A 20,968-nucleotide genomic window follows, 5' to 3' on the forward strand; every position below is an offset into this window, starting at 1 on the left:
GAGTGCTGGTACCTACTCTGATGTATGGAAGTGAGGCATGGAACTAGCAGAAAAAGGATGAAAGTAGACTGAATGCTGTAGAGATGAGATCCCTGAGGCGTATGTGTGGTAAAACCATGTACAATCGTGTGAGAAATGTGGAGATCCGCAAAGAGTGCAAGGCTGATGTAAGTTTAATGAGTAAGATCAAGAAAAGGATGCTTAGATGGTTTGGGCATGTAGAGCGAATGAGCAAAGAAAGGAGTGTAAAGAGAATGTACGATGCAAATGTGAATGTTAGCAGAAGTCGGGGACGCCCGAGGCTGACATGGCACGACCAAGTGAATCAGATACTTGAGTCGGGCCATGTCAAGGGCCAGAATAATAGAAGACTATGTATGAATGTGAATAAGGCAAGGAGTGTGTGCCAAGACCGAATTACGGCGGTTCGTCCTCTCTGCCTACCCCTGCAGCGAAACGGAGTGATGGTTAGTTAGATTAAAGCTAAAAAAATGAAATCTGGAGAGTTTTTACCAACATAATATCCAGTGATTTTCCACGGGTTACGCTAATATAAAAAAAAGACAAAATTGTTTTTTTATAATTTATTCATTAGGTATATTATTTATTTAAACAAATTCAATGTACAGAAATCCAACAGCTAATTGCCGTATTGTACACATAAATAATTTAATACTCATAGATTTCAAAATATTAGGAATATCAAAAAAAAATTAAAAAATATTTATAGATTAACGTAAATTTGTTCTGAATTCGATATATACAAAAATACATAATATGTATATATAATCCCATATTTGTTTCATATTTTTGGGATGCATATCGAAAAAAAATCAAATTTGTTAATATAAGATTTTACACTTTGGAGCATTTTTTTTCTACCTAAAACTCTTTTAGAATTTTGTAAAATATGTGTTTCTAGTTGCGATAAAAAAAAAACACAAAAAATGTTAAATAATTCTTGATAATATTATTTTCGAATAACAATTTAAAAAAAAATCATCTTAGCAAAATTAACGAAAATTCTAAACTCCAATGTTTAGTATTCGCTTAAAAGACTTGAGCAATTCTTAATTAAAATGAAAATAATTTTCAACTAGAAATTATTTTAAAATGAGTATGAAAAATTTTAATCCCAAATTTTATAAATATTCCCCAATCGTCGTATTTTGTCGCTAGATTATGATTTTTGGTGGCTGTATCTTACGGCCGGTGTTGCCAATAAAACTGAGCATTCGATTTAGCTATAAATCACGTCCAAATGCACTATATGCTGTATCCAACATAACTTTGAAGTTTGACGAACTGTTGATAGATTTTTTTAGATTTAGACCTGTGATATGCATTATATTTGGGACAATATGATACAGGCTTGCCATTGAGAGCTCTGCTGTAACATCTCTTTTTGATACAAGCATCGTTAACGAGAGGGAGGGAGATGTTACAATGTAGCTATCAGCAGTTCCGTAAAAGTGCCTAACTAAAAACTCAAGAGGTAACCTTGCTCAATTTGAAAAAAATCAACGAAAAAAAAAATATCACCGTATACCTTTTGTCCTTTAAATTTCATATTTTATTTAAATATGCATTTTGCATGACAGTAATGAACCAAAATAATACTAAGTATACTAATTTCGGTTGTCGGTGAATGCATGCGTAATGTGAAATATACTTAAGTATTCTTGCATAATGCATAAAACTATTGAAGTTGAATGAAAAGATAATTTTCGAAAGACAAGAAAATTAATAATTAACCCTAAGTAATTCTATATTTGAAATGTTTATTCGGTATTTATTTTGTTAAAATTTTTGACAGATCTAAATCTGATTTTTAAAGTTTACTAATGGTGTTCATTTTAACAGTTGAATTCCGATTGTCTCTAATAATTATTCTTTTATAGTAGTAAATACACGACTTTTAGGCAAATGTTTTATAAATACATACTTTTGGCTTCACACATTATATAAAATCCTGTGATTTTTCACAGGTCTGCGCTAGTAATGTACCTAATAAATAATATAGTTTTATTTTTCCTTTTTTTTCCATGTGACAAGGTTACCCACTCAAGGACCAAAGTTGGGCACTTTTACACAGGTATTTATGAATAAATCAGTGAAAATGCAAAATTATTGCTAAAGTATAATAGTACATAGATAAATATTATTTGTAAGTTATTCTCCCATGACGTCTTCATACTGTTTCCTGAAGCAATCTCCCACGGGGAAAAAGTCCCAACATCTCTGCTGGTACATGTTCCAAACGAAAGTCTCCTGACCTGAAATTGAAAAAAAAAACAATTGTAAGTATAATAAAGTTCTGTACGTTGACAAATGTCGGCGGATGGTGATAAGCCGGCGTGGGCGTAGATTCATTACCTCTACGTATCGCACGCCCGCCTTTCTTAACAAAATTTTGTTTAGCGAGACGTATTGCATGGACTTAAAGATGGGAATTTGTCTCAATTAAACGAAATGGTGTCCCAGTAAATTAGTGTAATGAACATAATATGTCTAAAGGTATGAAAGAGACATTCGCGTATGAATGAGATAGGATGATTATGCCGAACGTAAAAGGGTATGTCTGCTTTTTATCTTATCTTTTAACCATTTACCTTCGAAAGTATCAGAGATAATTCTTATATTCTACACATCATTAAAATTTACTTGGTAATTCATGTTCGTACATTTACCGCAGTTAGTATAAGTTTCTTTATTTAGGGTCTGTCCTTGGGTCTTGGCCATATAACCGGCTGGGTGTATAAAGATCTTGGTATCATTTTTGATCTCAAACTAACGTACTCTGCTTTCTACAAACTCCCGTGGTTTATCATCAGATCATCTAAACAGCTAAATGACCGAGATGCAACGTCAACCATGTTTTTTTTGGCATCGACCCATTTGCAATGCTACCTATTTAGATTTACCAGTTTCCCGCTTGTACTACGAGATTACGGACAATGTGTATTATGAAAATAATGCTTTTTGTTGTTACACTTGGCAAAATAATTATCATTCTTTACAATTGAAATTTTATAGCTGACGATGCATAAAAGCGCATGCTGTTTAAAAATTCTGGCAATCCCAAATGTTCGCTCTTGGGAATAGTTCATATGGGTCTCATAGAAATCGTTGTGTCTCACTTACTTTCATGGTTAGAAATATGATCTAAATGGTGCTAGAAAGAGAAAACACCATGCTTTATATTTAAATCTAGAAGTTGACCACAGAATAATTAAATTGTGCACATCTAATCTATTAAACCAAAGATTACGAATATGATTTAAGAAAAATTTATGAAAATTCAATTATTTTTACTAACTTTAGATGTTTGCAATAAAAATTTTAATGTTTAAAAAACTATCTATATTTATTTTCAATAATAAAACTTGAAAGCATATTTCAACATCTTTATAAAATTGTTTGTAATTTTCGGATACATTCAGAAATATTCCATTAATTTGGATTTTACAGCAAAGCGGAAATACTCTGAACTTCTGACAGAATATGCCAGGAGCCTGAGGGATTTATTTTTATTTTTGAATACCGCACAAGAGTCCCCGCTACTCCAGTGAGACTATGGCATCCCCAATCGAAGTATGGTGTGAGGCTGAAGGTAGTGGGTAGGGGAACGTGGAGGAGTACCTGGTTATTCGGATCTAGTCACCAAACAGCCGTTTCAATTAAATGGGTTAACTGGAATAGCTCGTAAGGAGTGCGATGAGGCACCGAGTAAATGATTAGCGCAGTATACTCACCAGTGTACTCCGTGTCGGGCTTGTTGATGAGGTGCATGAGGAAGAACATGTAATTGGCCAAATTGTGTTCCCGTTGGACGTGCGTGTCGAAACCGTGAGGAACCTAAAACATAACATTTTCAAAAATTATTTTGGGAAAAGCAGAATGTGCAATAGTCAATAAATACTAATATAATGTACAGAAGAGGATGATAAAAACAGTAAAGCAAAATATTAGTTACCATTATGGAAGAGTTCTAATTCCAAAACCGGCTTGAAAATACTATGCTATTAGGACAGGTGTTTTACAGAAATTCAAATGTAACATTGCTATTAATTTACAAACACAAAAGTTACAATTGTACCTATGCCGACGGACACGGGTTAATAACACAAAAAAATACAATTGTACCTATACCACTAGATAAGGGTTCAAATGCAAAAGTTACAATTGTACTTAAAAGTAAAAAATACGCAAAAGTTCCAATTGTGCCCACAGCTCAGGAAAAAAGGTTAAAAATGCAAAAGTTACAATTCTACCTATGCCGCCAGATTAGGGTTCAAATGCTAAGTTACAATTACAATCGTACCCACGGCCTAGGAAAGAAAGGTACAAAAAGCAAAAGTTACAATTGTACCTTTAGTGTCATAAAAAAGGTTAAAAACGCAAAAGTTACAATTGTACCCACGGCTTAGAAAAAAAGATTTAAAATACAAAAGTTACAATTGTACCTATGGTGTCAAAAAAAAGGATAAAACTCAAAAGTTACAATTGTACCCAAAGATATTAGAAGAACGAGATATGCTATGTTGGCCGCCGGACCGTAGGCGGGGTACTACCTAATTAGGGTACTTTGAATACTATCGGGACGTGTACGCACAGAAATCTGTTCTATGTATTAGTGTGGATACCTTAGCGTAAGCGAAGGTGTGCAATAGTATTGGTGAACAGAACCGGCGACACTGGGCAAAACAATTCCACACAGTATGAACTGCTCATAGCACATCTCGTTCTTCTAATATCTTTGATTGTACCCATGCCGCCAGATTAGGGTTCAAATGCAAAGTTACAATTACAATTGCACGTATGGCGTCAGAAAAAAGGTATAAAACGCAAAGTTACAATTGTGCCCACAGCTCAGGAAAAAAGGTTAAAAATGCAAAAGTTACAATTCTACCTATGCCGCCAGATTAGAGTTCAAATGCATAGTTACAATTACAATCGTACCCACGGCCTAGAAAAGAAAGGTTAAAAACGCAAAAGTTACAATTGTACCCACGGCTCAGAAAAAAAGGTTTAAAATACAAAAGTTACAATTCTACCTATGCCGCCAGATTAGAGTTCAAATGCATAGTTACAATTACAATCGTACCCACGGCCTAGAAAAGAAAGGTTAAAAACGCAAAAGTTACAATTGTACCCACGGCTCAGAAAAAAAGGTTTAAAATACAAAAGTTACAATTCTACCTATGCCGCCAGATTAGAGTTCAAATGCATAGTTACAATTACAATCGTACCCACGGCCTAGAAAAGAAAGGTTAAAAACGCAAAAGTTACAATTGTACCCACGGCTCAGAAAAAAAGGTTTAAAATACAAAAGTTACAATTCTACCTATGCCGCCAGATTAGAGTTCAAATGCATAGTTACAATTACAATCGTACCCACGGCCTAGAAAAGAAAGGTTAAAAACGCAAAAGTTACAATTGTACCCACGGCTCAGAAAAAAAGGTTTAAAATACAAAAGTTACAATTGTACCTATGGTGTCAACAAAAAAGGATAAAACTCAAAAGTTACAATTGTACCCATGCCGCCAGATTAGGGTTCAAATGCAAAGTTACAATTAAAATTGTACCTATGGCGTCAGAAAAAGGTTAAAAGCGCAAAAGTTACAATTGTACCTATGGTTTCGGAAAAACGGTTAAAAATGCAAATGTTACAATTGTACCTATTTCGCCTGACAAGGGCTAAAAAAACTTAAAATGTATGCATCTCACCTTATCAAAGTAATCTTTTCCAATACCACAGATGAAACAATTGCTCTCCATGTCTTCCTTGACTGACTCCAGCTGGTCACGGAGTTCTCCAAAGGCGTCGATGATCAGACCTGAACAAGAGAGATCATTGATTATTTTGAATCGGCATATTATCAGCGTATATAGGAGTAACGGACGTATGAATCAATCCCGGGCACCTTGTGCAATAATAATATGGTAAAGGGTCTCCGTCAACCGGCCTCTCCCGATCCGGCAAAAACCTCGACAAACCTCGCCTCATGAACCCGGGCACCTCTGCTAAGTGACCAAACGTAGCTTGACTCTTGGCGTGACCTATGAATGGCAGTTGTGAATTAATGGTTCCGGGGCAGGCAGTACCTACACCCACCTCTCAAAATATAATTACTTATATGTAGCTTTATTATTAAAAAAATACGTCGGTTACAAGTGATAACTCACCCTGAATGATGGCCAGCAGGATGACAATGATGAAGAAGAAGAAGGTGATGTCGAAGATGATGCGGTACAACTCGTAGTCATCCCCGTCCGGAGGTTCAATCTCATCACCAATACCGCCGCCCGCTCTCACTCCCTTGTACAGATGAAACACGAAGCACTAGACAACAAACATAAAAGATATATTGTCAACGATAGAGCCAAAAAGAGTAGTGACCGACAGAAACTAGAGTTTCGGCTTCTGTTCTAGTTTTCGCCGAAACCCAAACTTATTTAAATAAGTTAAAAAACACTCTATTCCCTGAAATAAGGAGATTTTATTATTAAACTTGCAATAGTTCATCAAAGTTAGTGTTAAATAAAATGCAGAATGAAATAAACGACATCAATTTAATGAGAATGATTGGTAATTGGTTTTTTTTCAGCACTTTTTGGTTCGCAAAATGTACGCTATATGGGTTTTCCAATAAGAGGTTTTATTTTGAATAGCCCTATTTCGGTAGATGTTACTTTTGAAGCTGTCATTATTTGACAAGTAGAAACTACGCCATTAATAAAAATGGAACGATACACGCTTCAACAATGCATTGAAATTATTAAAATTCACTTGAGTGAATCAAATGCAAATCATCTTGGGTGATGAGGCCCATTTCCACCTCGGTGGCTTCGTCAACAAGCAAAATTGTCGCATCTGGGGCTCAGAAAACCCAAGAGTTATTGTTGAAAAGCCTCTCTATCCTCAGCGTGTGACTGTTTGGTGCGGTTGTTAACACCGAAGTTAACATTTGGCGTGAATTTATCTTGAGCGCCACCTGTTTTTTTGTTTGAATAAGGGAAACAGGAAACCATTGATGGAATTTCAGGGTTTAAGTGGACAACGAGTGCTGGCATTCATAGGTTAGGTTATTGTAATAAGAAGATAAATTTATGAGTGTAAATTAGATAGATATAATTTAAAGATATGAGTCGCACAAAGTACAGAGAAGTGTTATACATCCTAATCTAGCTTTGGGCAAGAAGTTAATACGTTACTCGGGCATTTCAAGTCTTGAAATTATTGCGAACTGCGCCTTCCAGGTACGATGTCATCTTGTCAAAATAATTATACCGCTCGGGCGAGCGATGGCTTCAAATGGATTCTCCTTGTGAATCCATTTCATCGGTAAGCAGATAGCAATTATGAATATTATCTGAGGTTCCAGAATTAGCGGAGGGTAGGCAAATTTACATCTTACTTGAGGATTTGAAGTGTGGCTTTGTATTGCCAATCCATTGGTCTTATTAGAGTTATCCTCGCCGGGATATTTAGATTGCCATTTTAATCCATCTGCCTTTTGTAAGTTGAAAATGGCGATCAGGCTGTGATCCGTCGTTTTTATGATTCCACGGTGCTCCAAGCCGTTGAACCAAAAGATAAAGAATGACCGCTTCCTTCCTTCCTTCCGATTCCAATCTTGCCACCTTGAAGAAAAGTGTTGCCAGGCGCATCCCACACAGTTCCTTTTATGTGGGGAAGGAGAAGTTCTTACTTTGTTACGATTATATACGTAACACGGTTTATGGTCCGGCGGAGTCATTGGACTTACTTTTTCGAAAATGAGGCTGGAGCAACAGTTATGGTGAATGGATTGCGCTATCGAGAGATGATTAATGATTTTTTATGGCCGGAATTGGATGGTATTGATCTGGACAACGTTTACTTTCAACAAGACGGCGCTACATGCCACATAAGCAATGAAACCATTGATCTTTTACGATTGAATATCAAAATAACACCTCTTATTGGAAAACCCTGTAGAACTATAGCCACTAGAACTACAGTCCGAGTCTTTAATAGTCTTTATAATACAATAACAATGCAATAAGCAACAATTTTTTTAGCCGAAACTCGTTTATTCGCTGAAACTAGCCGAAACAAAAACCAAAACTTTAGTCGGTCACCAAAAAACAGTGGCAAACAATTCACTCAATGTATAACAGATAATAGAAACACAGGGAGACATGGCATGAAAGTGTGTTGACTGTAGCTGAGCTACTGAAAGTTATGCGTTTGATGTGCAGGTACCTTCATACCAAACGCATAACTTGCACTGATATTAGTTTGGTCGTAGCTGTCTCTCTTTGTTTCTTATCTACAACATCAACGAAAATTTAAAAATCTCACCGTGGCCATGTCGTGACACTTCTTGGTAGCAACGTCTTCTTCCTCAGAAACGTAGAACTTGCGGAAGAAATTGAATGCGATGACCGTGTAGATATACACGATGATGGTGAGGAGCATCACCGTCAAAACGAGCTGTAAATAGAACATTTATTAATGTTTTTTCATTTTAATATTTACATGTTTTGGAGAACACATAAGGGCTGGCAGTTGAAAAATGGACGTAGAAGCGATTCGTATTTCAGTGGAAAATAATGTCAAATACGTCTGGGCGCGTTTGGCATTTTTTGTTTTTGATATTTTTTCGAAATCAGCCATAGACAATGACCTTCCTAAAAAAACAAAGCCACGCCAGGAAGCCGTCCGCCCGCCACAGTTGCTCTTCTTTATATGGATACTAGCTGACATGTACCGATGTTGCTCGTGGTTGTGAATGGTAATAATGCTTTTTTGTCTTTTGTATTAGGACCTTTCACAATTTATGTTATATTCGGAAGGAGGAATAATAGTCAAAACGCTGCAATTAACTCTTGACAGGCCAAGATGCCAAAAAGAACGTCTATAACCAAGTGGGTCTTGGTTTACCCCGTGCATTTTTCCGTCTTATGGGCTTTTAAACTATAGAATTCCCAATTATTCAGTCAATTATTAATGGTAACTTATGTATTAGCGCAGAAATACGTAAAACACTAAAATGATATGTGAAATACTTAAGCTAATGTAAGGAGGATAGTAATTTTGGGTACTACCTACTCCCCCACTTGGCTGCGGGATAGTTAACACAGACGACAAGTGATGAATAAGTCACTTTGTTTATTGCGTTGAGTTTTGTACCTGTTTTCCGTTGTGCGTGACAGACTGCAAGATGGTGCGAAGAGTCTTGAAGCCGACGGCCACGTCGAGCAGATGGGCGGCGAAGAAGAAGTTGTTGAAGTTGCCCATGACGGAGAAAGTGAAGTACCAGAGTGAGTAGAGGAACGAGTTGTCCGTGATGGTTACCCCCGCCTTCCACACCTGATAGCGCCAATCGATATTCAGAATGCTGGAAACAAAATGAAGGTAAAAATAATGATAATTAAATACCATATGATGACATTATTTTTTCAATTACACCCCCACTTCTCATTGATGCATCAATGAATCAATCAATGAATCAATGAATCAATGATTCAACGAATCAATATTTCAGCAAATAAATGAATCAACAAATCAATGATTCAGCGAATGAATGATTCAGCGAATGAATGATTCAGCAAAAAAATGAATCAACGAATCAATGATTCAGTGAATAAATTAATCAACGAATCAATGATTTATCGAATATATGAATCAACGAATCAATGATTTAGTGAATAAATTTATCAATGATTCAGCAATCAATGAATAAACAAATCAATTTAATATTATTTATCATTTATCGATGAACTGGCGTTGTTGTCATAATAGATTGTCCAGTCTATGGTTACTAATAAGATAAAAATATATATAAAAATGTAAATACATATACATATATATTTGTACAGCGCCTATGAGTTGATTTTTTTACAAGTCATCTTAATGTTATCCCCAAAGATGACATGAGACCTGAACGAAAACATTTTTCTCAGGGTCTCTCAAGTGAAGTGAAAAAAAAATGAATCAATCAATTGAATTTTTTTTTTGATGTTACTCTTTTATGGAAGCAGACGCTTGTGTTTAAAAGAGATGCTGAGTATCGAGATGAACATTATTTATGTAAGTATTCTTATTAATAATTTAAGGAGTTAAGAACACTAAAAATATAAATGTATATCAACAATGTACAATTTAACGATTTATAACGTTACATTATTTATTTGACGAATTTCGTTATTTTGATTTTTTTACATTGAAATGTTCTTTGATCGCTTTGAGTAGGGTTTTGTCGTCTTCGATTTTTCTGATATTATCAGGTAGGTTATTAAAGTATTTTTTGCCTAGAAATGTGTAATGATGTTGTGTAAATGAGGTGTTACATTTTTGTATTCGAAATATATGTTTTTGACGAGTATGTCTTTCAGTTGAAAAACTGTGATTTTGTTTTTCTTTTATTATTTGAATTATTATGTTTTTTCGGATAAGATCATTAAATTTTAGTACTTTAAATTCTTCAAATATAAGTTGAGTTGGATAATCTCTCGGTTTTTTTCAATATTATTTTAACAATCAGACGTTGTGCAATTTCAATAGGTAGGAGATTAGTTTTGTATGCGGATCCCCAACTGGTTACACCGTATTGGAGATTCGATTGTACTAATGCGTAGTAGAATGAAGTTAAATTTTCCAATGATAGAAAGTTACGCAGTTTCAGAAAAATATAAATTAATTTCCTTATTTTGTTAATGGTAAGGTTGATTTGATCTTTCCAGTTTAGGTTCGCTGAATTAATCAATGCATCAATGAATGAATGAATCAATGAATAGATGATTGAATCAATCAATGAATTAATCGACTAATCAACAAAGTATGTAATGTTAATTTACTTACAAGTAAATGAGACCGCTGCCTTCTTCCTCTTGATGGGAGAATGAAGTTTTCTCCATTCCCAGCAAGTTTGAGATGGAGTCAAAGTCGTAGGTTTCGGAATACTTCTGGCGGACCTTCTTTTTCACAAACTTGTCCCAATAGTTCACAGGAAAGGACCTGGAAAATAAAAATTGTAGAACATTACAACTCTACCAGGAAAGCAACAATGAAAATAATAATTATATTCATCACTACTCATTGGAATTGCAATGATCAAATGAATCATTCGATTAGATTGGATTGGATTCGGCCGCGCTCATTCCAAAAATATCGATGAATATCAATTCTAAAGTATCTCTAAATGGTATTAAACAAAGCCGCTATCCGCGTCTGTCTGTTTGTGCGTTAGTTCTTCAGAACTATGCAACGAATTTTGATAGGGTTTTCACCATCATTTAGAAAATTTCTTCCGAAAAGTTTACATATACAATACATGCATATTATATTTATGGAAAGTAGAGAAAAGTCTATGTTTTGTAATCGAGTTGTAAAAAAATATTTTATGGCGCTTACATTGCTAACGCTGGCTAAACCTTATGCGATACATCAAAATAATGTACTACGGAATTGTATATCTTAAAAAGACGTATAGAAAAATCCACCATGGTATATTTATATCTCCTAAGGATAACTCCCAGCAACGTGTAGCATAAACAGTGTAATGTGGTTTAAAGTAAACAAATTCAACTATATTTTACAGTTTCTCTCATATTCTTAGATAAAAACATAATTTTATTGTAAAATTTATAAATGGTTGTTTTTAATTGGGGGCAATATCGAATAATACTATTTCTGTAGTTATCTATGGTCTACTGAAAATATATATATATATATATTGTGGATATGATAAGGTTTGCTGACGATATTGCTTTGGTTGCTGAAAGCGAAGAAGAACTGCAAGAGGCCTTAACAACCATGCAAAGCATTCTTCAAAACAACTACAACATGAAGATAAATAAAGACAAAACAAAGCTGCTGACTGTAGGCCGAACGCAACATCAGATGAGAGTAGAGATGGCAGGAGTTCCACTAAAGAACACCAAGGAGTTTGTCTACCTCGGGAGCAAAATAACACGGGACGGTCGGTCTAAGAGCGAGGTCGACAGCCGTATACATCAGGCTAGGCTTGCATTCAATAAAAGGTCGAAAATAATAGAATCCAATAATATAGACCTAAAACTGAGAATACTCCTCATCAAGACCTATGTATGGAGTATCTTGATGTACGGCTGCGAAACATGGTGCCTATCCGAAAGAGATAAACGGAGACTAGAGGCTTTTGAGATGTGGTCCTATAGAAGACTGTTAGGAATTTCCTGGAGAGACCATATTACAAATGAGGAGGTTCTCCAAAGAATCGAAGGAGGAAGGCACCTGCTCAGGACCTTGTCCGAAAGGCGTGCAAGATGGATCGGCCATGTTATACGACAAGAAGGCCTCTTGCATGTCATAATGGAGGGTATGACCGAGGGGACCAACTCTAGGGGACGCCCACGCCGAGAGTACCTGGAGGACCTGCTGGTGGACGTGCGCTGCTCATCTTATGCACAAGTCAAAAGAGCCGCACAAGACAGGGAAGAATGGAAGAGGAGATTAGATGAAATTGCTGCAAACCAATCCCAGGATTGAAACCAGAGAGAGAGACTGAAAATATCTACGGTCACAGACAGTAGAAATTTTTAACACGTTTACATGCAGACTACACGTCACTAAACATTATCTGCAATAATTCATGAAAGAACATTAGCGACATCTTTTGATGTTCGATAGAAACTTGATCAAGCTAACGACTAAACATATTCGCTGTTTGCGTGAAGTTCAAAATAAATTCATTTTAATTTATAAATATCACTTCCCTACAGTTACCCAAATTCAGGTAACTATCGCGTAAGGACATCAGTGGTGCTGCCCAAATTTGGGTAGCTATTGGATCAAGTGGTTAAATAGAACTTACTTAGCACTTATGACAAGCTTATCCCAGTGACTTTTGATGTCGTCATCTTCAGGTTGTTCTGCAACATATAGACCATCGAATTCCAAACGTCTCGCTATCTCCTTCTCTCGCTTGAATATAGCCAGCGGAACCTAAAAATTCGACAGAGAAAACATTATTACATTACATACAAATATACTCTGTGAACTGCATACTTCGTCTTCTTTCGTATGGTGGGGGGTCAGAGGGGGACATCTAGGTCTGCGAGCCATTCTAGGGCCTCAGGCGTCGCCATGTGAACCTCATCAATCCCGCCGGGGAATAAATGGAGCGGGCATTCGTTGACCACATGTTGGGTGGTCTGCACCGCACCACATTCACACATCGCCGACTCTTTAATGCCCCATCTGTGCATCATGTGGGCAAAGCGTGCGAGGCAATGAGAATTCAGTCTCTCGGTGGGATCCTGTATGAGATGGGCATTTCCCACGTTGGCCGTTTGCCACCTATCTTCTGGGGTGGAAACTTGAGGATAGGTGGAAACGGCCAACGTGGAAAATGCCCATCTCGTACTGCATACTTAACCCTTAGGATACAACCAACTACAATAGCAGTTCAGTGAAATCGTGACTACCTTCAGGTGCACTGCAATGTGCAGTGTATAGAGCTAGGTTTTGGAAGTTTTGAACGCATTTCAATATTGTCTGAAATGAAAATTCCTAAGTAAAACGTTTTCGATGCCTGTCAATTATTTCAAATATAATTTTCATTTGGCTTTGAGATATTTACAAAATATTTACCGTCTTCTAAGGGTTAAATACCTACCTACTTGATTATAAACCATGTATTATTCAAGTTGTCCAAAGAAACGTCGCTATCTCAATGACAATTCTTTATTCAAACTTTCTCCAAGCAGGTGTGTATACAGGGTGTATCGGCACTAACCCGACAAACTTTAACCAGCTATTCCTTAGCACATTTGGAGTAAAAAATGTTATGGGCACTTTGCTGTCCGGTAGCATTTTTTTTTCAATTAAAAACAAAAAAATTAAAAATTTCCACACTACATCACTGTCATTGGGATTGCTTTTCGTGTTCAACAGCTGTTATAAGCAAGTATGTCGAAAAGCGTTTTCGCTCTTTCGCACACACTAAATAATAATAGTTAAAAATGAGACGAATGTTGCCGTGCCATTTCGTTGTGATTGTAAAAGCGCGCCAATATAGGTACACACGTGCATTATTCAACGGAATTCGAATAAAATATTGCCAGACGGGTTTTCAAACTTTGACAAAGGATAAAACAGTTGTGACATGTGGTGAAAATATGAATAGTAAATTTTTTATTAAAAAAAACGTTACCGGACAGCAAAGTGCACATAAGATTTTTTACTCCAAATATGCTAAGGAATAGCTGGTTAAAGTTTGTCGGGTACGTGCCGATACACCGTGTATATTGAAAAAATGCGAATAAGAAAGTCCAAATAAACACGACCAATTCACATTTGAAAAAAGAATCTTTACTGAACGATTAAAACGGTCACCATCTTAAAATGGAACATACAAACAAATTTATCATAGAAAGCTGAAATGCACCTAAAATCTTATCGAGGAACTTTCAAATTTCATACCATATTTGAAATTTGATGATTTTGTCACATGTGAATTTCTGCGAAACATGTGGGCCTAAGTAAAGTCGACCAATAAATGTGCGTACCTTGAGATGATAGTACGCAATCAACATGGCCAGGGAACACAGCGAGTGGAGTGCGGCAGCTAAACGCATGACATGCTCCATATAAAAGAAATCTTCATTGACGTGAACCAGTTCTATAGGGTCCTCTTCTTCTGCGCTGCTGTTCTCACCACTGCCACCTGGTGGAACAAATACGAAACTGTTAATGTCAAAAACAACGCAACTGCTCCCAACCATCTGGAGCCAGTGAGACTATGGCATCCCCAATTGGTGTATGTTGTGAGGCTGAAGGTAGTGGCGAGGAGAAGAAGACGGGAAGGAGGGTGGTGGGGAAGTATTTGGCTGTTCAGATCTGGTCACAAAACATGGCTAAAGCCATTTCAAGCATAATTTCGATTCTGAATGGTAGTTTTTCTCCAGAGAGATACTGAAAGTATCTCCCTCTCTCGAATGTGCCATAAATATACGATATTTTATTTTTAATTAATTTATTGTGAAACAACACAAATTGATTATATTAAATTTGCTTGTGCACGTCGGGATTTGAACCTGCGATCTCCGGCTTCTAGTCGAGAGCCTTACCCCTCGACCATGGAGGCCATTCTATTTATTTATTCAATGATTGATTGATTGATTAATTCATCTTTTGATTTATTATTGATTCATTGATTTATTTATTCATTGATCAATTGATTGATTCCGTCAACTATTTATTGATTATTGATTTATTTATTCATTGATTGATTGATTAATTAATTCAACTATTTATTGATTATTCATTCATTGATTCATGAATTAATTAATAAGTACAGGATGGAGCAAAAGTAATCACCCTTTTGGAAACCGCTATAACTTTTGCAAATGGCGCCAAATGTCAATTCGGTTTTGACATTTGTGAAGTAAACAAACACAGAATACAAATCGACAAGACATGAATCAGTTTACTTCGCAAGTGTCTAATCTTAACGTATAAAAATAATAATAGGAATACTAATGAGATACGGAATCGAATTAAAATCGATGTAATGTAGTTTTTTAACAGTAAAATTGTGGTATATAGTAGTGAATGGTGGAAGAAGTCAGAGTCGTCCAAGAACGACATCAGCAATAGCAAAGCATTGTGGAGGATCCAGTAGTATTACATAGATGTCACCTATGACAGGTAAAATTATGCTATTTTTAGAAACAGTGCCATCTGTCGGACGTTAAAGCAACACGCGCTATTGTTTCTCTGTCAGCACAGACAGAGTAGTAACATTCTGTGAATAACGATAGTGCTGAAATGGCGGGCCAGCAAATACACACCACATCGATTGAGCTTTCTTTAACCGTTGGTGTTTCAAATAAAGTGAAATGTTTTAACTAACCGTCCCCAGAACCAAGTCCAAGGCCAGAACCCGACCCAGAACCAGAACCCGATCCAGAACCTGATCCGGAACCGCTGATGATGTCCGCTATAGAGTCGCCACTGCCATCTTCATCATCTTCACCAAGAGTGGTCACCTAAGGATAAACATAAGAAAACACATAAAAACCAACGTAATAACAACCAAAACAAGAGTAAAAACGATATCAATAATGATGCAAAACAATCTAAAAGATGAAGTAATATATATGAATAACCGACTTGATTGTTTTCACTCCGTTATGAAATTTCCAGCGGTGTTCTAAAGGGACCACCTTTGGGAGTAATCCTTTTTATCATGTTTATAAATGGCCTTATTACAGTTTTGATGGAGTTCCACAAGAGCCACATTTGGGACCACTTGTGTTTTACGGCATTACTACGGTTTTTGATAAAGTTTCCCATAGTCCATACATTTTAGTGTTTGTAAATGCACTGAGTTCTCAAGGGATCAGAATCGGAAACACTGTTGTTTTTAGGGTATTTAGGCATTATCACGGTTTTCATATGAGTTTCACAGGGGCCACTCAATGGAATAGTTCTTTTTAATGTTTATTAATAAGATTACTACGGTTGTTGACGGAGTTCCACAGGGCTCACATTTAGCACCAGTGTTTTTTTCTGTACTTATAAATGGCATTGCTCCAGTTTTTAAATGAAGTCCCACAGGAGTTACATTTGGGACCAGAGATTTTGTCATGTTAACTCTTTGCACGCGGCCGTATCAACTGTTGTTACGGAAAAAGTCTATACTCACACGCGGCTGTATCAACAGTTGATACGGAAACTTTGATGGCCGATATTCCAGCACTCTTTCGTCATAAATGTATTTAGAAGATATGGTACGTCTTTGTATGAAATTTTATGTTTTTGTTTTTATAAACATCTAAGAGTGTTGACATACGAGGATTTGTTTTCATACTGTGGAGAATAATCTGTTCTGTCTATATAGTCCAATAAATCATGCCAGAATGCTATAATTTGACATTTAATTGCGTGCATAGGTATTTGAAAATATGTACCGCGTACGGGAATAGATAAAACGGAGCAAATTAACGCGTTCACAAGGTTAATAAATGCCGTTACTATTGGTTTCTTTGAAGTTCTATTTGAGTTAGACGAACCAGGTAACTACTGAGTTTGGACATAAACTCACCGAGGAAACTGGTCAGAAGTGGAACCATATAAACCGTTTTATTAATAAAAAAATAAGTTAGACGATGATAACTAAAAAAAAATAATTTTGATTGGTTTATGAATGAAGTGTTTTACCTTATAGAAGAGCAGCATGAAGTTGATACAGAAAGCCAGCACCAGGGCCACATACTTGAGGTTGTAGAAATTTCTGGCGAGGAACGACACTATCCTGTGCGTGTACTGACTGAAGTCCATCTGACTCAGGGCCGAGGGTTGTGGAGCGGTCACCTGAACAACAAACAAAGCCATGCGGAGATTAAATGCTGTTCGGTACGAGCTATCAGTGTCAGCAATATTAAATTGCGCATAATTGAAATGGTGGTCTAGTTTCTAGGTCTTTTCTGAGATAGTGGTCTAGTTACCAATCTATAATGTAAGATAAACCTGTAATGTAAGCACAATTACTCATTACTTATGGATAGTTGATTTCCTCAACGTTGTCTGGGATTTACGTTTTTGAAATCAGATAAAGACAATAATTTCGGTCTTATCGTGCAAAATTTTACGAAACAGCATCAAGAGGTGAGAAAGGGGATGAGGGTGGTTTTATGAAAACTAATGTAGACAGTAACTTTCATCTTGTTTTGAAGATCAAGTGTGCAAATTTTTATTAACCTCGGAATAAAACGGAAGATGTGTATACTAATCAAATCCACGACGCCCGCCACAAACAGACAATCAACTTTATATATTAGATTATTGATGGCACTATATCATGTATATCTTTGGCCAATCAATTTCGTCATTATCTTGGAATTAAAAGGTGTAAATTTGTATCAATCAATTTCGTGACTATCTTGGAGTAAAAAGGTGGAAATTTGTATCAATCAATTTCGTGACAATCTTGGAGTAAAAAGGTGGAAATTTGTATCAATCAATTTCAGAACTATCTTGAAGATAAAAGGTGTAAATTTATATCAATCAATTTCGTTAATATCTTGGAGTTAAAAGGTATAAATTTGTATCAATCAGTTTCGTTACTATCTTGGAGTTAAAAGGTGTAAATTTATATCAGTCAATTTCGTTACCATCTTGGAGTTAAAAGGTGTAAATTTGTATCAATCAATTTCGTTACTATCTTGGAGTTAAAAGGTGTAAATTTGTATCAATAGATTTCGTTACTACTATCTTTGAGTCAAAAGATGTAAATTTTAATCAATCAATTTCGTTACTATCTTGGAGTTCAAAGATCTGTATAAATCGTATTTGATTTACTGAAAACACAATGTTCAGTTTTGTTACCTTTTTGCTTTCGGCTTCAATGGCGGACATGGCGGCTTGTTGAGCTTGCTGGGCCTCACTTCTTTCTAGAGCTTGTCTTTTGGCTGCTTCTCCGCTGCAAATACAAATATTACACAAGCTATTATAACACACGAAACGACAGTAAAGATTACCGTTCAAACCCAGACTCATTGATACAAAAGATTCCCATCTGAACTATTTTATTTAACAATAAGATTTCTTTCCTCACCGGCGTGGCCATTGGCAAGTTAGTTCTGCAGGCTGGGGAAATATAACAGTCGTAAATAAGAGATGATCCTATTATGGTCGCAATAATTTGTTTCATTCGCTTTATGTTGACCTTTGAGCGGCTCAAGTGCGATGTGCGACCCGTCAATACGAAGCCGATGACGTAGATAGCTCTCGGGTACATCCAAGGAACCGTCCAAGAATCAACCTGAAGAATTGTGTAGCAATGTTCACTTTCCTTCTGACCCATAGATGGTACCCGTTCTGAGGTTTCCTTCATGCTTCTGCGAGGTGTTAAGTAGGGTTATGTTAGGTTAGAAGGAAATCTGAAGTAGCGAAGGACAGGGGATGCCTGGCGACACCTTGTCGATGTGATGGATCTCCAACTCGAGCACTACAAGGAGAAGAAGATAAGTATGTATGATTGCATTAGGCTCACCCCAAGAGATCGATGAGGGACGGAGGAGGCTCTGTAGTAGAAATAGCTTCTCCCTCGTGAGGTGTAACGCCCTCTCCACTTTCTTCTGGTGAGGTATCTCCACCTTCCTCCGACGAGAGATTGGGCGATTCGTGTGGCGCCATCTTTATCCTGGAAATCAACATTTATATGAGAATAAACATACTTGCCCTAATCTAAGATAGGAAGTGAATAGACATCTAATGCAGGAGAACTGATTGACTAAGCCTTCACTGACCTTTTCCACGCAATCCATTGGGTGTTGGTATAAAAACATTGATTGTACAGGCCACCCACCATACAGAACCGCAAATGGGTTCTACCCATTGGGTATTTACCTTCCGGGAGATTTTAACACACTTCCGGCGGGAAGGGTAATAAGGGTAGGAAGGCATTGTTGTCTGATAATTCATTTTGTATCTTTTTGTAAAGAGTCCCAACCAGGGGCAGTTCTTCCCTTGGGTCAATTGGTGTTTGACCCCCCAAAATTATAAGACAAAAATAATAATAAATTATGTGCATCAAAACAACTGGTCTTATTCTTAATTTATTTGAAATGTACCACGAAACAGCAAAGCTGCGAGCGGCGGAGGCGAGTGACGAGCAGTGACATCTGTTGTCTTTAATAGAAGCTTTCATTCACAAGTCCACACGATTCGCTGGGTCAATTTAAAGAATGTCCACTTTGGCATCTTCTGTCTCTAAGCGCCATAGAATAAACGAGATGTCTTTCGTCTAAGTAAAAATTAGGTACCGAAAGCTTAGGGACGCTTAAGTCATTGCCGCGAGGGAGACAGCACGATGAATATTACATGTTTTAAAAAGATGGTGACATAAACATATGTCGGTTTTTCATTTGACATGCTTGTCGCGTGTGGAAAAATGGTTATTTTTCAACTGCAGTTCGGGTAAGGTTTGGAATAATTCTTTATGTTGTTATCGATGTAGAATGAAGCTGAAGAATGAAACAAAACAAAAAACGTAAAAGATCACTGTCAAATAGAATCGCAAGTCTAAATTTAAATTGGAATTGATAAACGTCACGCCGTTTCGCACCACGAAACCACCATACTCTTAAATTCGCACTCGGTATATTTGGATACTGCGGACGGGCATTTCAAACTCTTATTTTATTTACTTTAATGTTGTGCACAACTACGTTAAAACGTAATATCTTTAAAATAATTTACCGTAAGTAAATGGATTGTGTAGTTATTTCCAATTTACTATATTAACATGATATGTATCATGACGTACCTACCTACAAATTGATATAGATAATAATATATGGGCATTTTTTACAATATCTGTTGACGCAACTATCTTCCTTTAACATTGTCCTTGCAATTTTTCCTATCCTATTCTACCTACAAGTACCTCTCATTATCCGACTATACACGCGTTTGTGTGACATTTTACAGCAATAAAGGTAACTGTCAAAACAGTTTATTGATGAAGCCTGTTTGATGAACATCTCTTTGTTATCAGTGCTGTTATTAATATCAACTCAGGGTAGAAGGCCTGTGCAGTGAACATATTCGGTTCCCTCAGTGTGTTTCGTATCCAACCTGGATGTTATGGAAGCTTGTGCATAAAATAAATCATATCTCCTGTGAGTAAAAACAACCATTAACATCTTTGAAGAACATCAAAGTCCCAACTACAAATATGCATATGTATAAACAATGTGATACAAGTCTCCCATTTTTTTTCTAGTTGTCCCTCGTGTGGAAGAAAATTTAATCAAAAGGAAACTAGAATGCGTAATAAATCCTCAAACTTATGCTCCTGAAGCTGGGAGATGCGGAAATCCTAATTTAATTTGAAGCAGTTAACTTTCGCCCCGCTACATTTATGGTAATTCTATCCACAACTCTATCTGCAGACCGCTTTCCTGTCTATGGGACTCTCGGTCTAT

General features: G+C 36.5%; 1 protein-coding gene across 1 annotated transcript in view; it reads right to left on the reverse strand.

Moving 5' to 3' along the window:
- Nucleotides 1-1,759: 1,759 nt before the first annotated feature.
- Nucleotides 1,760-20,968, reverse strand: part of LOC149409532 (ryanodine receptor-like) — a 45,106-nt gene continuing 25,897 nt past the window's right edge. Inside the window, exons 14-26 of the mRNA XM_089649445.1 lie at nucleotides 19,033-19,182; nucleotides 18,366-18,459; nucleotides 17,199-17,351; nucleotides 15,889-16,024; nucleotides 14,543-14,700; nucleotides 12,847-12,977; nucleotides 10,854-11,009; nucleotides 9,183-9,390; nucleotides 8,352-8,483; nucleotides 6,191-6,347; nucleotides 5,732-5,841; nucleotides 3,756-3,858; nucleotides 1,760-2,276 (exon numbers count right to left, since the gene is read on the reverse strand). Coding sequence (XP_089505571.1) covers nucleotides 2,173-2,276; nucleotides 3,756-3,858; nucleotides 5,732-5,841; nucleotides 6,191-6,347; nucleotides 8,352-8,483; nucleotides 9,183-9,390; nucleotides 10,854-11,009; nucleotides 12,847-12,977; nucleotides 14,543-14,700; nucleotides 15,889-16,024; nucleotides 17,199-17,351; nucleotides 18,366-18,459; nucleotides 19,033-19,182 — 1,792 coding nt within the window. The 3' untranslated portion in view covers nucleotides 1,760-2,172. The remainder of the gene's footprint in view (nucleotides 2,277-3,755; nucleotides 3,859-5,731; nucleotides 5,842-6,190; nucleotides 6,348-8,351; nucleotides 8,484-9,182; nucleotides 9,391-10,853; nucleotides 11,010-12,846; nucleotides 12,978-14,542; nucleotides 14,701-15,888; nucleotides 16,025-17,198; nucleotides 17,352-18,365; nucleotides 18,460-19,032; nucleotides 19,183-20,968) is intronic.

The sequence above is a fragment of the Hesperophylax consimilis genome, chromosome 30 (assembly GCF_061612785.1).
Source record: "Hesperophylax consimilis isolate HC1 chromosome 30, BYU_Hcon_1.0, whole genome shotgun sequence".
In the NCBI taxonomy this organism is placed as follows: Eukaryota; Metazoa; Arthropoda; class Insecta; order Trichoptera; family Limnephilidae; genus Hesperophylax; species Hesperophylax consimilis.